The 17308-nt window shown below is 45.1% G+C and overlaps 1 protein-coding gene across 1 annotated transcript in view; it reads right to left on the reverse strand.

The window, feature by feature from the left end:
- The window catches only part of PLB1 (phospholipase B1), a 112832-nt gene that overhangs the window by 55544 nt on the left and 39980 nt on the right, over positions 1-17308 (reverse strand). The window contains exons 15-20 of the mRNA XM_036903586.2: positions 16206-16277; positions 15533-15607; positions 14131-14194; positions 6786-6844; positions 5648-5721; positions 4105-4148 (exon numbers count right to left, since the gene is read on the reverse strand). Coding sequence (XP_036759481.2) covers positions 4105-4148; positions 5648-5721; positions 6786-6844; positions 14131-14194; positions 15533-15607; positions 16206-16277 — 388 coding nt within the window. The remainder of the gene's footprint in view (positions 1-4104; positions 4149-5647; positions 5722-6785; positions 6845-14130; positions 14195-15532; positions 15608-16205; positions 16278-17308) is intronic.

The following is a 17308-nucleotide window of genomic DNA, read 5'->3' on the forward strand; positions in this document are numbered from 1 at the left end:
TATTCATACAGTTGTGCAACTGTGCAACCACAGGCAAATTTAGAACATTTTCATCATCCCAAAAAGCAGCCCCATCATCCCCTGGCCGTCACTCCCTGTGCCCTCCAACCCTCTGGCGAGTACGAACCTTTCTCTCCATACGTGTGCTTATTCTGGACATGTCATATAAATGGAATCATTTATATGATAACACAACAGTGTCTTTTCTCCCTGGCTTCTTTCACTTAGTTTCAGTTCAGTGTTTTCAGTGTTCATCCATGTTGTGGAATGTATCAGCACTTCATTCCTTTTTATAGCCAACTAATATCCCACTGTATGGATATACCACATTTTATTTCTCCATTCATCAGCTGAGGGACATTTGGATTGTTCCCACTTTTTTGAATTATTATGAATAATGCTGCTATGAACACTTAGGTTCCTAGAGCGACACCTAGGAGTGGAATTACTGGGTCATATGGTAACTCTGCTTAACCTTCTCAAAACTTACAGCCTTTTCTCCAAAGCAGCTGTACCACTGCACATTCCCATCACACTAGTGTATGACGGTTTCAACTTCTGCACATTCACACTAATACTTGTTCTTTGTCTTTTTTATTATAACCACTCTAGAGGATGTGACATCATTATATCATTGTGGTTTGATTTACATTCATGGTTACTGATACTGAGCATCTTTTCATGTATTTCTTGGTTATTTGTATATATTTGGAGAAATGTCTAGTCAGATTCTTTGCCCATTTTAAATTTTTAATTGGGTTATTTGTCGTAATAGAGTTGTAATAGTTCTTTGTATTTTCTAGATACAAGTTTCTATCAGATATATGATTTGCAGATATTTTCTCCCACTCTTTCGGTTGTCTTTTTACTTTCTTGATGGTATCCTTTGAAGCTCAAAAGTGTTTAATTTTGTCCAATTTACCTATTTTTTCTTTTGTCGCTTGTCTTTTGTGTCTTATCTATGAAGTCTTTTTTTTTTAACCCAAGGGCATTAAGATTTGCTTCTACATTTTCCTCTAAGTGTGAGTTTTTGCTCTTATATTTAGGTCTATGATACAATTTGGGATTAATTTTTGTATATGGTATGAGGTAGGGGTACAACTCATTCTTTTACATGTAGCTATCCAGTTATCCCAGCACTGTTTATTGAAAAGACTATTATCTCCCCATTGAATGGTCTTGGCACCCATGTTGAAAATGAGTTAACCGTAAATATGAGAGTTTATTTCTGGACTCTATTCTATTGATCTATATGGCTATCCTTATGTCAGTACCACACTACCTTGATTATTGTTGCTGGACTTGGTCTACTAGTATTTTGTTGATGATTTCTGAATATATATTCAAAAGAGATTCTGCTCTGTAGTTTTCTTTCCTTGTGATGTCTTTGCCTTATTCTGGTATAAGGTAATACTGGTCTCACTGATTGAACTGGGAAGTATTCCCTCTTCCATTTTTGGAGGAGAAGTTTGTGAAGAACTGATATTAATTATTTGCTAAGTGTCTGAGAGGATTCACCAGTAAAACCAGAAAAGCCTGGGCTTTCTTTGATGGGAAGTCTAAAAATTACTAATTCAATCTCTTTGCTTGTTATAAATCGATTTGGATTTTCTATTTCTTTTTTAATTAATTTCAGTAATTTGTGTCTTCTAGGTATCTGTCCATTTGATTTAAGTTATCTAATTTATTGGCATGCAGTTGTTCAAAGCAGTCTCTTAAAATCCTTTCTATTTCTGTAGTAATGTCTCCTCTTTCACTCCTGATTTTGAGGCTCTCTTCCTCCACCCCACCCTGGCCAGCCTAGCTAAAGTCTTGTTAACTTTGTTCACCTTTTCAATCTCATGCATTTTAATGCCTTTGCCACACTGGACTGTACTTGACCTTTCACTTTTCCATCAACCCAACTTGGCTGAGAACTCCTGAGAGAGGGTCTATATATACTTCAAAGCTTCATGTATGCTCAATAAATGTTTATGGACTGAAGTACGAATAACCCAAAGTTCAGAAAGGCTAGGACAGTTATTAAAGTCATATAGTTAGTGAGAATAGAATTTCAGGCTAGAACCCTGGTCTCTCAGCTCCAACACAGGGAACTTTCTCCTCTCCCATGATCTACGATGATGTGGGAAAGGAACTGGTTGGGTATCAGCCAAGTCTTTTGGGCATCATGCCATCCAGCACTGTGCTTTCTAGAACCAAACATTGCTGCAGGGCCTACGCAACAAAGATGGATTGAACTCATTCCTTGTGGTTTTGGGGACATTGTATCAATGGATGGAAATTGCTCTGATTTCTACTCAATAGAAGGGAGAGAAGTGAAATCACTAGAGCTATTTGAGAATGGAATGGATTGTCCTAGGCTCCCCATCACTGGAGGAATCCAGCACAGGCTAGCTAGCTACTTCTCAGGAAAGCCACAGAAAGGCACTTACCATTGGAAAGGGCGAAAACTTGTTGGTGACTGCAGTTATCTCTATGAGGAAATTTCCATCCCCTTTCCTTACATGAGGAATTCTAGTTCTTTAAGCTCCTTTTCAGAAGGTAGGGTTAACAGACTTCTTACATATTTTCAGCTGAACTCATACATGGCGATACTTATTGGTACATGTGTCTGTCTTTAGGGAGACATGTCCCCAAAGAGACTGGTGATATCACCAGGGCAGGGACATTGGCTCATTCTCCTATTTCCCAAGCACTTGGCACTGGAGAATTGCTGGATTGAATTGAATATGGAGTTGAGCTGAGATTCTGTTCTGACCCTCTGTTCCTGTAAGTTTTAAAACATTTCTATGTAGTTATTTCCTGGTGGATTATCCATCCCCTACAATCAAACTATCTTCACAACTCTAGTAAGGAAGAGTCTGAATAGCAATGTAACATTGCTGGGCTAAGTGTATTGGGGAGTCCATCTGAGGGGTGACACAGTCTCAGTCCTTTGTAAGTCACTTCAGTGAAAGATCTTGAGCCAGATGACTCCAATCACCTTCCCCACACTAATGGCATGGGAATCAGAGAGCTCAGTGAGCTGTTGTATGTGCTGGGCCAGCTCACTGCCCATCAGTCACACTCACAAAAGCAACCCAAACGAGCTCCTAGCAAATAGACAAGCTTATTTACAGCTCTTATGGGTAAACCTAGAAATAAGACAGGGAGTAGTTGGGCCACAGAACTGCACCTACTTAAATTCAACAGGATTTGCAAATAGCAAAACCAGATAACATACATGAAATCCAATTAGCTCTGCCCAGGTGGACATTAGGCCATCTCTATCATCAAAGTCTTGGTGATTTAAAGCCCAAATAATTTCTTAGCTTCTAAAGATATATTATACAAAGGGATAATTACAAAACAAGTAAATAAGAATTAGGACCAATTAAATTCCTTTCAGGCAAAATTCTTAGCCAGAAGACTTTAAGGTAAAAGAATCCAATTGTAACACTCTTTGCATGTGTACTTTTAGAACAAGCATTGTGATGTGTACACACTAAGGAAAGCAAAAAGATTAAGGCAAGGCCATTCAGAGAAAGTAGTCAGGCTTAAAAAAACATTTCTAACACGTTTTTGGTGAAGTAATTCAGGAAAATGTTGGGCCCCAAATACGGCTGTGCTTGCACAGCCTGAACAAAGTAACTCCATCTCTTTCTGCTGCAGCAGCAGCATTTCTCAAAACGACACACAGAAACCCAATGTCCTTGTATGCAATGGAGCCTAAAGCGGTCCAAGCCTCCATCAATGCCTCCGGGAAAGGTGCTCTGCTCAGAATGGCAGGCACAGCAGAGATGAAGTCCCTTTCCTTTCTTGAATCATTTCTTAATTATGACTTGCACTAAGATTTGGCCTGAGCTCTCTTTTCTTCTCTTACTCTCTTCCTGCCTTGGCCAAATACAGTTTCTCTTAAAATAAAAAAGAAATCTCCAAGGCTAATTTAATCACTCTCCAGAAGCAGAGCAAATCCACCGCCTCGGGGAAGCAGCGCCCCCTGCCGAACGTGGCCGTCTCCTGCCGCCGGTTCCCTGCCAAGCCCGCCGCCGCCGCCAGGGGGAGCTGCAGAAACGCGCAGCGCGCAGCGCGCCCGCCGAAGCCCCCGAGGGAGGGCGTACTCACTCGCCAGGGTGGTGACGCTGCTGAGGTTGTGATCGCCGCCGCCGCTGTTGTGGGAACGAAAAAGAAAACGAATGTTGAAAATGCCTGCGACTCCGAAACGCTACCTTTCTCTTGAGAAACACCCTAGGATCTTGGAGCTTGCCTTTTCCTTAATTAGTTCAGTAGAAAAACTGAAAAAGGAGCCAGAATACAGAAAGTCCTCTCCTCTGCCTCCACAAATCGGAGCATCCAAATAAGAAACTGATTTAAATGGTCACGGCTGACGTTGATGTTTAACCTGGAGCACCGACACTGGGGCAGGGGAACCGAGTGGGCGCTCTTCACCCTGCCTTCCAAGGGAAGGCGACCCTTCTCTGGACGCCCAGCCGGGCTTTGCCCAGGCGAGCCACTGCAGCTGTGCACTGTTAAGCTGAAAAACAGTGAAAAAAGCCTTGCCCTCGCCGTTCTCTTCCTCTGTGGCTTGGGAAAACCTGTTTTTAAAGGGTATCTTCTGGAGAACGACCCATCTTCCAAGCCACTTTTGAAATTCCAAGGAAATCAAAGTTGGATGGGTTTCTAGGCGTGAAAATATGCAACATTCCAAACTTTATTGGATTTCCTGCTTTTTCTTATCCCCTCACTTTCTGCCAAGTCCATCTGGGATCATTTAAAAGGTTCTCCGAATGTTTGGGGTTTAACTCTGCAGCATCGTGAGGGAGGGTTCAGCACCCAGCTTCAAGCTGGTGCCAGAGCTGCCAGATTCCAGGCTGAGCAAACAGCAGAGCTGCCCTCCTGTGCTGAGCGCAGGCTGGGTGTTCAGAGTAGAGGTAGTGCTGGGGTCCAGCCTGCTGCAGCTTGTGGCAGCCTGGACTTGACCACAGCCAGGGCAGGAACGAGCCGGCACGGAGCAACACAGGAGGAAAAATGCACCAGATTAGGGGGTCAGAAGCCATCTGCTCTACTTCTTGCTCTTTTACCATCTAGCTGTGTGGTTTTAGAAAGGTTAGCTGTCCCTTGTGAGCCTTGCTTTCTCATCTGTAAAACGAAGGCCCTTTAATAATGATGCTAGCTACCATTTATGCACACAGTGTGTCAGGCACTGTGCTGAGTGCTTAAAGTCTCTCTAATCCTCATAGTGGTGCTCAGACAGTATTACCCCTGCGTTAAAGATAAGGAGAGAAGCTCAGAGAGCTTAAGTAACTTGCCCAAGGTCACACAGAACTGGGCAACTAGGGTTCAGACACAAGTCTGGTTCCAAAGGACACTGCCTGCCTCTGAGATTACTTTCCAGAGGGAGAAATGGAAGCTAGAGAAGCTTTTCCAACCCAAGTGTTTACGTAGTTTCTCCCCCAGACTCCTCTTGCTCAAGTCTCAGCTCTTGTTTGGGGAAATGTAGTGGTTTTGGGAAGATGATAAATACCTTCCTCAAACTGAACAGCTGTTTCTCATGGAAAAGCTCTAGGTGGCTCACCCTGTGCTAGAGGAATTACTTCCTGCGATGCCCACGGGTCTCCCCCTCCTTGCAGTGAAGTGGTCTTCAGGCCCTTGCCATGCCCTCACTCACCTCCAGGACAGGCCTCGATACTGAGTCAAGACGTCCAAGACGTTCCCAGGCTTGGACCCGGCCCCATTACCGGCCTGCGAGGGAACAACAAGGGGATGAGTTTCCCTGCCTGCTGGCCAGAGGGTCCCTGTCCTTGTCCTGGCTGGGGAGTCCTGGGCATGCTCTGGAATCTGGAGCCTAGACGGCACCCCATCTTGATGTACCTCCTGACTTTTCAGAGATGAGTGAGATCCCCCACTGGGAATCCTGGCCTGGCCTCACCCTACGAAGCCCTGCTGGGACCAGGATCAGGTGTTACTAAGCTAGCAAGAGTGCTCTGGAAATTAGACTGCTGTGTCCATTTTTCAAAAGGACACATTTCAGGTTCCTGTTTTCCTCATTTTTAAAAAAGTTGTGAAATATATCATAAAAGGAAGCATATTGTAATCCTTTTATATCAATATATCTCACGTAGGTACAGTTGCCTAAAGCATGTTATTTCTGGGTGGGGCCGTTCCAAAGGTCATGCCAGTGGCTGGTCTCCCAGGCAGGCTGGGGGAGGGTTGACCCCCACGAGAGGACCCCCTACCCCGCCCCCACCAGGGCAGGATCCCTGCTTTCTGATGACAGTTCCGTGCTACCCGCCAGGTACTTTGCACTGAAAGGGCTGCCCCAGGAAGTCCTGAGCAGCCATGCAGATCCTCGATGGCTCATCCCAGCGCATCTTCAAGGAGACCAGAGGCTTGGCGTTGAGGGGTATGGGGCCACGCCCAGCAGGAAGGGGCTGGGCTAAGCCAAGAACCAGCCTGCCTGTTTTTCCAGAGGGTTAGGAGCAGTAGGGCCTTTGGGATGAAGGGACCCCTCCAGGGTCACGCACACTGACAGGCTGTGTGATTTGGGTAGGTCGCTGCCATCACAGAGGCTTCCTCTGGGGTTCCCCACTTCCTGCTCACTCCAGTGTTGGGAGAGGAATGCTGAGTTAGCATGGACATGGGAAAACATGACGGGTAAGGTGTGCTGGGGTCCACGGTGGCAATGGGGAGGGGAGGGCCCAGAGATCGGGTGGGAGATGGCGACGTTTTGAGAGCCAGGAGTGAGGTTCTCATATTAATCCAGGCCCCCCCTGCTGGCCCTCCCGCGTGCAGTCAGGGCGGCTCACCGTGAGAGAGTCCCCCAGGGCTCCGAGCACCTTGATGTCAGCCAGCTTCAGCCTGTGAACTGAGAATGCAAGAGGCAGTGAGTGGAAGCTTGGGGTTCCCACTCCCCTCAAAATAAATGAAGATCTTCCAGGAAAACCGAAAGTCCGTTTTAGACAGCAATTCCTGTTGGACAAACATTAAAATGCTGCCCTTACCCAGCTCAGCAGTAGCAGCCTAGAGCCTGCTGGCCAGTCGCCACCCTGGGCACCTGGAAGGCGGAGAAGCTCAGAGGCGAGTCTGCAGGCGGCTGCTGATGCCACAAGGTGAGCAGTTCCCCTCAGGGCAGGAAATAGCCCCAGGCAATGGGATCAGGGGGTAAGGAAGGAATATTGGTGGAGATGCAGCCAATACTTAATCTACTCTAGGATCTGCTGATATCTGGGATAAAATATATCATCCTGTTTTTAAAATCAAGGTAAAATTCACGTAACATAAAATTAACCATTTTTAAAGTCAACACTTCAGTGGCATTTAGTATATTTGCAGTGCTGCACAGCCATGACCTCTGTCTAGCTCCAAAACATTCTCACTGCCCTCAGAGGAGACCCATACCCATTAAGCAGCCCCTCCCCACTCCCCCCAGCCCTGATAACCAGTAATCTGCTTTCTGTCTATAGGTTTACCTGTTCCGGATATTTCCTATATATGCAATCACACAACATGGGAACTTTTGTGTCTGGCTTCTTCCACTTTGCATGTTTTCAGGGTTCACCTATGTTGCGGCACTGGCCATATTTCATTCCTTTTTATGGCAGAATAATATTCTGTTGTATGGCCATACCGATTTTGTTTATCCATTCATCTGCTGATGGACGTTTGGATTATTTCCATCTTTTGCTATTGTGAGTAGCGCTATGAACATTCCTGTACAAGTATGTATTCAAATGCCTGTTTCCAGTTATTTTGTGTATGTGCTGACTGAGTAGAATTGGTGGGTCATATGATGGATAACCTTATGTTTAACTTTCTGAGGAACCATCAAAGTGTTTTCCCAGCCTGCCTCTGTTTGGTCATCTCTGTAGTTTAAGCACCTACTACATAGCTGTTTACTCATATGACAAACGTATTGGCCACTGAACAGTGGCTGCATGCTCTGAGGTCTACGCAGTGATCAGAGATGGTGAGTGCCCTCAAGAAGCTCACAGGCTAAGGAGGAAATGAGAAACACCCATAGGCATAAAAATTCAAGCAGATAAACACTATGAGGGGGAGAAGCCGATGGGAAGTTCTGGAGCTGGAGGATTTACCCCTGGGGTTGGGGGGCAGCATGGCCGGTGGTTCAGAGGAGTCTTCATGGAGAAGGTCGTCTGAACTCAGTATGTGGTGAAATAAGAATGGGGAAAACAAGCATGGTGACAGAGAGAAAAGCATAGGGCAGATGCAGTGGGGCGAAGTGGTGATGTCTGTGAAGACTACATACTTGTACAGTTTGGCTTAAGTGAAGGATAAAAGAGGGACAAATAAGAAATAATGTCAGAAAGGTAGGTTAGGGCCACAGGCCTGGCTGACAGTGTAGGACGGCAACATGAATATTGCTATACACAAACAACTGCTTGCATGCATACGTCTGTAGTCTATCCACCCCGTCACCTGGTACACACATGACATGGATCCAGGTGCATTTTTAGGACAACACCTAAAATTCCTTATGCCAAATGTAGCTCTGTCCCTTCAAAACACAGGCTTGCCTCCCAGCTCCCCAATATCTCCCACCCCCGCCAGAGCACCTTGCTCCCAGAGCCACCCCAACTTTGCCATAGTGTCGTCTTCCCTTCAGGTGTGCCTTCCACTGTTCTCAGTCGTGCCATGTGGCACTACATTGTCAAAAGCTTTCACGCCTTGGAAGAGGTCTAAGATAGCTTATGCCAGGGGGTGACCCACTACCCCAGGGGCAAAGAAGCCCACCATCTCAGTGGGCCATTGTTTATGTTGGATCAAGGGAAACTTGTCTGCAAGGACACTTTCTTGACAATCCTTCTCTGCCAAGTCACTCACTAAAACATGCAGTGAAACAGAAAGAACAAGATGCTTTCAACTCAGTTGGACTATAAATAGTCCACCTCACCCATCAACATCCGAGTCGTGGTCCCTCCTGTGTGGGGAGCCGTGTTACTCCACAGAGGGAGCAGCGCCCAGAGGGATCTCTAGGTCCTGGCTCCTTCCATGGAGACATCTTGTCTTGTCTACCTGACTTCCATGCTCTCTGCAGATGCGGAACCGCCATTCTCACTGAGGATTTGCTCTCATTGGAAAAGTAAAAGTCCCTGCCCCTTCTTATGATAGCATGCGAGCTAAGACATCCATAGTTGTGAATGTGTGCATGCAAAATACATAGATTAGTAGTCCTCCAATTTGGGCATGCATCAGAATCATCTGGAGAGCTTGATAAAACACAGATGGTTGGCCCCCACCCTCAGAGTTTCTGCTTTAGTAGGTCTGGGGTGGGCCCAAGGATATGTGGTTAGAACAATAGCAAATCACAAAGCCAGCTGCACACATTAGCACACATCCACAGGGCTGCGCCTGAGAACTTAAAAATGACCTCTTCTCCAAGAAATCAGGCTATGAGTAAAAAAAGCAACAAAACAGAAAATAAGACCTCCTCCCCTCAACTCTAGAGGGTTTATTTTAGCTCCTGGTGATGAGAGCCAATCACCACATTTTTGTTACCATAATGTGTAATACAGTGAGTTCTGTGAACACTTGCCTTGGTGCAAAGGGTAGAGAGAATCTTTGGGGCCAGTAAAAAGTGGATGAGATGGATAGATTTGCTTCAGAAGCACATTACAGTTTGTAAAGAGGCAGTTGAAACTGGCCGTTCCTGTCTCCCAAATTTGCAGCAGACAGAAAGGAAAACACAGATATACATGCATGCATGCATGTCCACATCAGTGTGTGTGTATGTATGCGATGGTAGATTGATTTGGGGTGGGGTTGAGGTTCCCTTATCGGTCGTCCTGAAGGATTCCCTGCAAGAGATAATAAACCAAGTGAGCCAAGCCTACATGGGAGGCGTTTGACTCATCTGGGATTGTATTAAAATAGAGCCCATTGGTTTAATATTGCGTAGACCTTGATTTGAGCTTTGTTAATATCAGCACATATGACAAAGACACAGCCTGGAAACACAGCAAAGCACTTCAGCAATTGCTCTCCTTGGAGAAAGAACTATTTAGAGATAAGATTAAATTTATGTGAGCTGATTAGCTAAACTTTATCTGGTACAAACTGTCCACTACTTTGAAAGAAGTTGATAAATACATCATTAACTCATTAAGATTTCTACAAAGAGGCCTCTTATTGGAAGGCCACCCAAACTATGGTGAAATATCACGAAAAGTAAGGAAATGTAGACTATTGAATGGGGAGCTGCCCATTGTGCATGAAAAGTAACACACAGGAAGCAGACTTGACATTTTAGAGCTTGTCTCAAGTAACTCAACGATGTAAACCACCTGTGGCCGTGATCTGAAAGGCCAACTTTCTCTCAGTTGCCTATTAGGGCTGCCCGCTCGGTTTGCTCTCTGATTTTAGGGACTTATGTAAAGACATTTGCAGTGGTGGTAAACTGCTGGCACAAGGTTGGAACCTGGTGTCTGCCTTTGAAGTGCTTCAGTGTGTTTATATGAAGAAATTCATGCCTTGCACATAGTAGGAACTCAAGAAATGTGTACGAGGCTCTATATCAGACACTTTACAGCTCTCAAGCTTTAAGAATGGAAACTTTGGGGAGGGAAGTTCTCATTTATCCAAGCGCCTTGGGGTGAGTTTGAACTTAGTAGGCTGGCTCTGCCTAGGGACAAGCAGGCTGTTACTCCTTGTAGGGTGTATTTCCTAGTCACAGGCTCATTAAGTCACAAGATGCAGAAGCAGGTGGTAACTATAGAAAGAGCATCAGGGTCTACACTGGACATGGCGCTGTCAGCTCACGCTGACATGAAACCCTGATAATCACCCAGTGCTATAATTTGGCCATTTTTTTATACTAGCTTTTGAGTAGCTCATTTTAGTTAAATGGGTAAAATAAATGACATCAGGGACTAAGAAAGGAATCGATGGTTTAAAATAAATGAATGAACTGCTCTGATTCATACTGTTGGTGACAGTGGCATATAATTAGCTTTGTGGACCCTTATTTTCAAATACTATCAATTTTTCCCTCTGCATAGAATTAGCAGCTGGACTTCAAGACAACCAGCTTCAGGAGACAGCCAACAGCCGTGTTCCCTCTGGCTCCTTATTGCTACTTTCTTGTTTGCAAAATGCTACTCCTTTCTTCACCGGGGAAACCTTAAGTCAGCTACCTGGCCCAACGTATTTTTCTTAGTTTTCCCATCTATGTTCAGGATAGGGCCAGGGAGTAATAATATAAAATGAGGCAAGTATTTATGAAGTTAGAAAGCCCATAGGAGATAGTACTCAGAAAACTTCACTTACGCACTCACTGACCAGGGAGAAAAAACTGGAAACTTTTCTTTATTTACCTGCCAAATGCTAACTGGTTATAAAAAGTTACTTCCATTGACTCTATATATCTAAGCCCAAAGCCCCGTAGACAAGTGTCAGAGGCACATCACCTGTGGGCTACAGATGGAATGGGAGTGACACAGGCTGCCAGGGGCCACGGTCTGTGGATGAAGGCAGGGCTACTGCAAACATCACTTTTGATTAGCGAGGTGTATCTGTGCATTGGCATGAGAGAAGCACTAGAAAAGGAGACTACCACGAAGGTTTTGAAAATAACTCTGAAGGCAAAGCAGTTCTTTTAGAAGATAGTCTTTGTGAAAAATTGTTTTAACAGAAGGCACATTGGTCTCGTTGATCTAGGTCTTTTTCAAGCCTGGGAATTGTTGATTTGCTGAATTGGAAATACTCCATAACTAAGATTAGTTCCACAGACACTTACTGGGCTCCTACCTTGTGTTATTCATTGGGGGTATAAAGATAAAATGACCTGTTATTATAAGTACTGTTAAAAACAAAACAAAACAAAACAAACCACAGGCCCAAAGATGGAATCACTCCTGTTCATGGCCCTACATCAGCAAAACAAGACTTAATACCTAACTGTAGTTTCAGTGTCCCCCAGCAAGTAACCTTTAACTGGTCAACATGGAATTCCCTGGTCAGCACTTGGAAATTTAGACCCCTTCCATTCCCCTTAGGAGAGCAACCTGGCCTAAAACAGTAGGTTCTCTTTAATAATTTCCTTTATTCCATTCCCTTTCTATCTTTAAAAACCTTTCTTTTTCTGCAGCTCAACAGAGCTCCCTTCTAACTTGCTAAGTGGAGTGCTGCCCAATTCCTATTATTGATTAACAGAGCCAATTAGATCTTTCAGATTTACTTGGTTGAATTTTTGTTATTTAACAGTATGCCTCAGATGCCTTCATCTCAATGGGAAATTGCAAACATGACCTCCGGAAGAGTGAAGGATCTCACGAGCAATATGACACTTATCAAGGGAAAATAGTAACACGGCCCTGTACTGAGTCCTGTTGCCTACCCCAGTAGTCACGAGTACAGTTAAGATGTCCAACTTAGATAATGCCCAGGAATGTTTTTCATGATCCAGTGAGCCGTGGCTATTTTCCTAAATGGCGCTTTTCAGGTGGGACTCAGGAGGGCAGGCCCAGCATTCATCTGTGCTGTCACCCCATTGGAGAGAGTGAGAGTGTGGTTCCATGGGTGCTACGCTAGGTCAAGGAGGCCTAATCTATCCATCTGCTTACTCAGACGGCTCCTATCAACAAGTGTGTCAGATGTCAGGGTCTTGAGATTTCCTTGTGCTTACATCTTCTCGTGCCAATACACACAATAATCCTCAGGGTCAGGGAGTAAAGAAGAGGTTCACATTTTATCTGGTTTTTAGATGCTGAGATATGCTCTAATGGATTGCTTGGTTATCATTGTCATGATAGGAACATAATCTAGAGAGATTGCAAAATGCCTTATAAATCATCTTTTCAGAATGATAAGATTAAAAAGGGAATGGAGATCATTTTACTGTAAAGAGTATGGCTATTAAAACTTTGAAATTCTCCCTCTCCCTTTCTATACATCCATACCTATGTGTATACATATACACATATATCTTTGAGTTTTTGCCATAGGAGTGCCTGTAAGTGAAGCTAGTAATTTGTTTCTGCTGCTAAATTTCTGCTAGGGAATCAACCAATAGAAACGAGTTGTCACCAAGTACTTAGTCTAAAGACTAAATGTGTATTTGCGGGTGTATGTGTGCACACGATGTGTGATATCTTTATCACCTATTCCATTATTCTTCACCTTAGAACAAGAACCAGTTGTATACCAAGGTTTTGGTAAGAGGATTTTTAACTTACTTGCTGGTCATTTGGCTTAATTTGAGTGTGTAAAACTAGGACATGCATGAAGGGCAGGTTGACACTTGTTCTACTAACACTCAACAACAGGAAACAACCCAAGTGCAAAGAGTTCCATCCTGAGAGATTCCTGCTAGGCACTGTGACATCCTCAAACTTAATTTTCTATTCTTGGAAGACACATAGGAGGCATTCAACAATCATCTAATAAACCAATGAATGAGTGAAAAAAAATCAATGAACAAATGAGTCACCCTCCAGGACCAGCCATGGGAACCTAGCGCACTGTTGCAGAAATGCTCCTGGGCTGTTTTAAGTTATGAGGGTCATCAGATGACCCTCCCATGGCCACATACACATAACCATCACCCCCAGGCTGGCTCATCTGGAGGAAAAGGTTCAGCTCTTAGGCAGCCCCTTTGGGGAAGGTCTCTGTCTCAAATATTCTACAAATCTCATTTTTATGGCCCAGCAACAGTCATTCTGGAAATACTGAGAAGCAGTAAAAATAACACGTTTATAAGAGTGCATGCTTTCCTCTTCTGTAGTGTCTGTGCGCATCCTGCATAAGGCTCTGACACAGAGCAGGGACTGGTTAATTTTGCATCCTGCTTAGAGGTAGTTTTCTTTTTGGACAACAAATTTACCTCAGCAAAGCCTAAAGGGAGGGACAATGACATCAGCTCCCTCAGCTAATACTGGGCGCTCTGCAGAATATGCCCTGGCACACAGCTAATGTTCAATAAATGCTTTCTGATAACGAATGGCGTTATCATATTTTTATTACAGAATAATCCAACACAGGCATGAATTTACAAATACACCTCTAGAGCTATTTCTATTTGAAAAACCTCCCAGGTGAATCTCAGGTTGTGGGAAAGCCCATGTGATCTTACCATTGCTCTTATTTTGATATTTCAAGCCTTCAAGGAGTTTAAAAATCACTTGTCAAGCCACGTACCTGAGGTGGGAACCGTGTCAGAGGGATCCTTGTCAGGGCACCTGACTTCCACTCCATCCCTCGCCTGAAATGAGACAGGGAAGTGAGGAGAAATGGATCTTGCAACAGAGGAAATTGGGTGAGACATGGGGCCTCTATTTTGATAGAATCCTAAGTATCTTTTACGATTTACCCCTCTCCTTCAACACTCATATCCAAGTGTCTGCAACATCCTTTCCAAATGCCTCCAATCTCATCCCGTCTACTCAGCCTCACCCAGGCCTCTGTTCCTCCTCGCCTGAAATACTGCAGGAGCCACAGCGTCGGTGCCTCGGGTCCTGTGGGCCTCCCCCACAGTGGGTACATAGCAGGAGTCAGTAAATGTATCCTCAGGAAAGTACTGCTCCCACTTATCAGATGACAGATAATAATAGCAACACTTACATGGAAATTGTGGCATGCTGGATACTAACGCACATGCTTTATATTTACTAATTTATTGCAATTTAATAACTGTGAGACAAGACTGTGATTATCACCATTTCCCAAATTTAAAAAAAAACACGGCACAGAGAGGGTAAGCACCTTGCCCACTGACACAAAGTCAGTGGGTGGAAGAGGCTGGATTTGAACTCAGAGCCAGCTCGCACCTTACGGGGCCATGCTGCTTCTCAGGTGTGCTCATTGCTGAGACATTCCTTAGAAAGTGTGGGACATGTTGGTGGAGCAAGAGCCTGTCACACCGCATCTCTTGGGTTTTGCGGCAGGGGCTGAGGCCATCCGCTCTGCCTCCACCACCTGGAGGAAATCTCACCCTCTCTTACGCAATAGGGAGGCAGGGATGGCGTGAGGACCAAGTTGGTCTCAACCCATATTGGTGCTCCAGTCCTCTGAGAACAAGGACATCAACTATTAAGTGCTCCTTGGTTCCTCAGAGGAATGCAGGGCGCTATCTAATCCTGATAGCAAGCATCAGAGAAATGATCCCGAGATGAGCATAGTGCGAGGTGTTCCCTGCAGGTGGGGGCCAACTTCTGAGGCCCCCAGTCTCCCTGCTGTCAGGTTTCTGACTTCACCACATTGCTCTGCCTGTCCTTAACTTTCTTTTCAGATTAAGGGCTCAGACGAGTTTAAAAGGACTTGTCAAAATTTGAGGAAGGCCTGAAGAATCTTGTCTTTCATAAAAAATATGGGGGGGCAGGCAGTGCTGAGAAGATCAAAGCACCCAGTGAAGCCACAGGATGCTGGTTGCCAAGACTAGAGGCAGAGGCCAAAGGGACAGCCACACACTTGATCCTTCACCCTTCCCAGGCCTGCCCGGGGTGCTCCAGGACATAAAGAACCACGTGGAAGATTCCAAAGACTCAGGAAGGGATCCACCCTGGGTTCATGCACCTGTTTATCAATACCTCTCCATGCATACCTCAAGCTTCTCATGGGGTTTTGGCAACCTGAGCAGGTAATTGCTGTTCCTGTAGGTGAACAGATAGGGTTTCTCCTGCAGAGAAAGGCAATGCATTATAACCATAACCCAGAAATCTGTGTCCTTTATCATCAGGGTTTATCATCCTGCAATGCCTTTGGCAAATTTGAAGCATCATACCATCCTTTAAATGATGCAAAATCATTCTCTGGCATTCCTTCTCCATATGCCCACTAGTTCCCTGAAGGAGCTCATTAGTACTTTGAAATTTCCCATTTGCACTAGTCAGCATCTTTTGCTCTCCACTCAAGCTTCATGCTAATAAAGTACATATATTTCCATGAAAAGAGAACTTAATTTTTTTAAAGCTACCTGGCAGCCAAGGCAAAGAGGGAAACTGGGTGAATTGTACCATTCTTACACCCTAGTGACAAAAGCTTACCAATTCACTAAGAAAGCCAAAAATCTGACTAGCATCAGATAATAAAAGGAATGTAAACCTTAGGTGTGCTAAGTATGCAAAGCTGGGCCAGGCTCAGAAGAACAGTATCAAAACTCAAATGGGGCTAATGTCTCAGCCAGGTAGGACTTCACAGCAAAGCCCACTTCTTTGGGACCCCATCTCTCTCTCAACTCAGCAAGAGATTCCCTCCCCTGCCCAGTCCTTGCCTACCTGAGAGGGACATTTCACCAGCCTGCTCTCTTTTGCACTAAATGGTTCACCTTTCTGTCCTGCTGGCTCCATCTAGAAAAGAAGGTGATCTTTAAGAAAGTCTTGCACAGGTAGAAGCATCCTGGGGTGCCACCAAGAAAGAGTCATTAGTCCAGCGTTTCTTGGAGTGGGATCCTAAGCCAGCAGCATCAGCGTCACCTGGGGACACATGAGAAATGCTCATTTCCAGGCCCCTCCTCCACCTACTGAGTCAGAAGCTGGGGAGTGGGGGCCAGCGCTCTGCATTTTAACAAGTTCTCCAGGGGATTCTGACGCATGCTCCAGATGAAGCCCACTGCATGAGAGGAAAATGAAGGCAGCTCAAGAATGAGATGGGGAAGGGATTTTTTAAAAGTTGATTTTTAAATGTTCACTTATACATATGTCAACACTTAAAAATTCAGTGGCTTTGAGAGATGGCAGGTTTCCTTTACATGTGCTGTTTTCTACTGTTTGGGGACCTCATGTTCACTGTCAGCCCTGCTGCCCACAGGTGCTGGGCTCCTGTGGTAACTTTGTCCTTCACCTCCCCTTCCAAGGACCTTGACAGGGGACACGAGCAGGAGGCTGCAGGATGGAGTGCCCTGTGCGGCTCAGGCATGGGCCCTGCCAGCCTCCGTGAGGATTTTAGATTCTTCAGCAGTATCTTATCCCGGCACGTGTGCCGAGCAGAAGCAGCGAGGAAAGAACTTTAACCCTTCTTAGGATCCGCTCTTCTCTCAAGTGGACAGACTCAGATAATAGGGTGCAATTAACCTTTTGGGGAGTGTCATCTTTTAGTTCAAAGGCTGGAGGAGCAACCGGGTCCCCACCTTCTTTCAGTTTTATTCTCACGTGGACACTCCTAGAAACGGGAGCTTGCACCCAGATTGTCCAGGGCTGTTCTGAAAGGGGGCATTCAGGGGGCCTGGGTCAGCAGCCCAGGGCCAGTCTGGCTGCCTTCTCTTCTCTGATCTTCCAAGAATGTCCTCAGTAATAAAGTCTGGAGAGAAACACTGAGAGACCCACACATCTTAATGATTCTGGTAGAATGGATATAGCAGAGCCTGCTTTTTAAAGGACCT

Source organism: Manis pentadactyla, chromosome 2, assembly GCF_030020395.1.
Source record: "Manis pentadactyla isolate mManPen7 chromosome 2, mManPen7.hap1, whole genome shotgun sequence".
NCBI classification, from domain to species: domain Eukaryota; kingdom Metazoa; phylum Chordata; class Mammalia; order Pholidota; family Manidae; genus Manis; species Manis pentadactyla.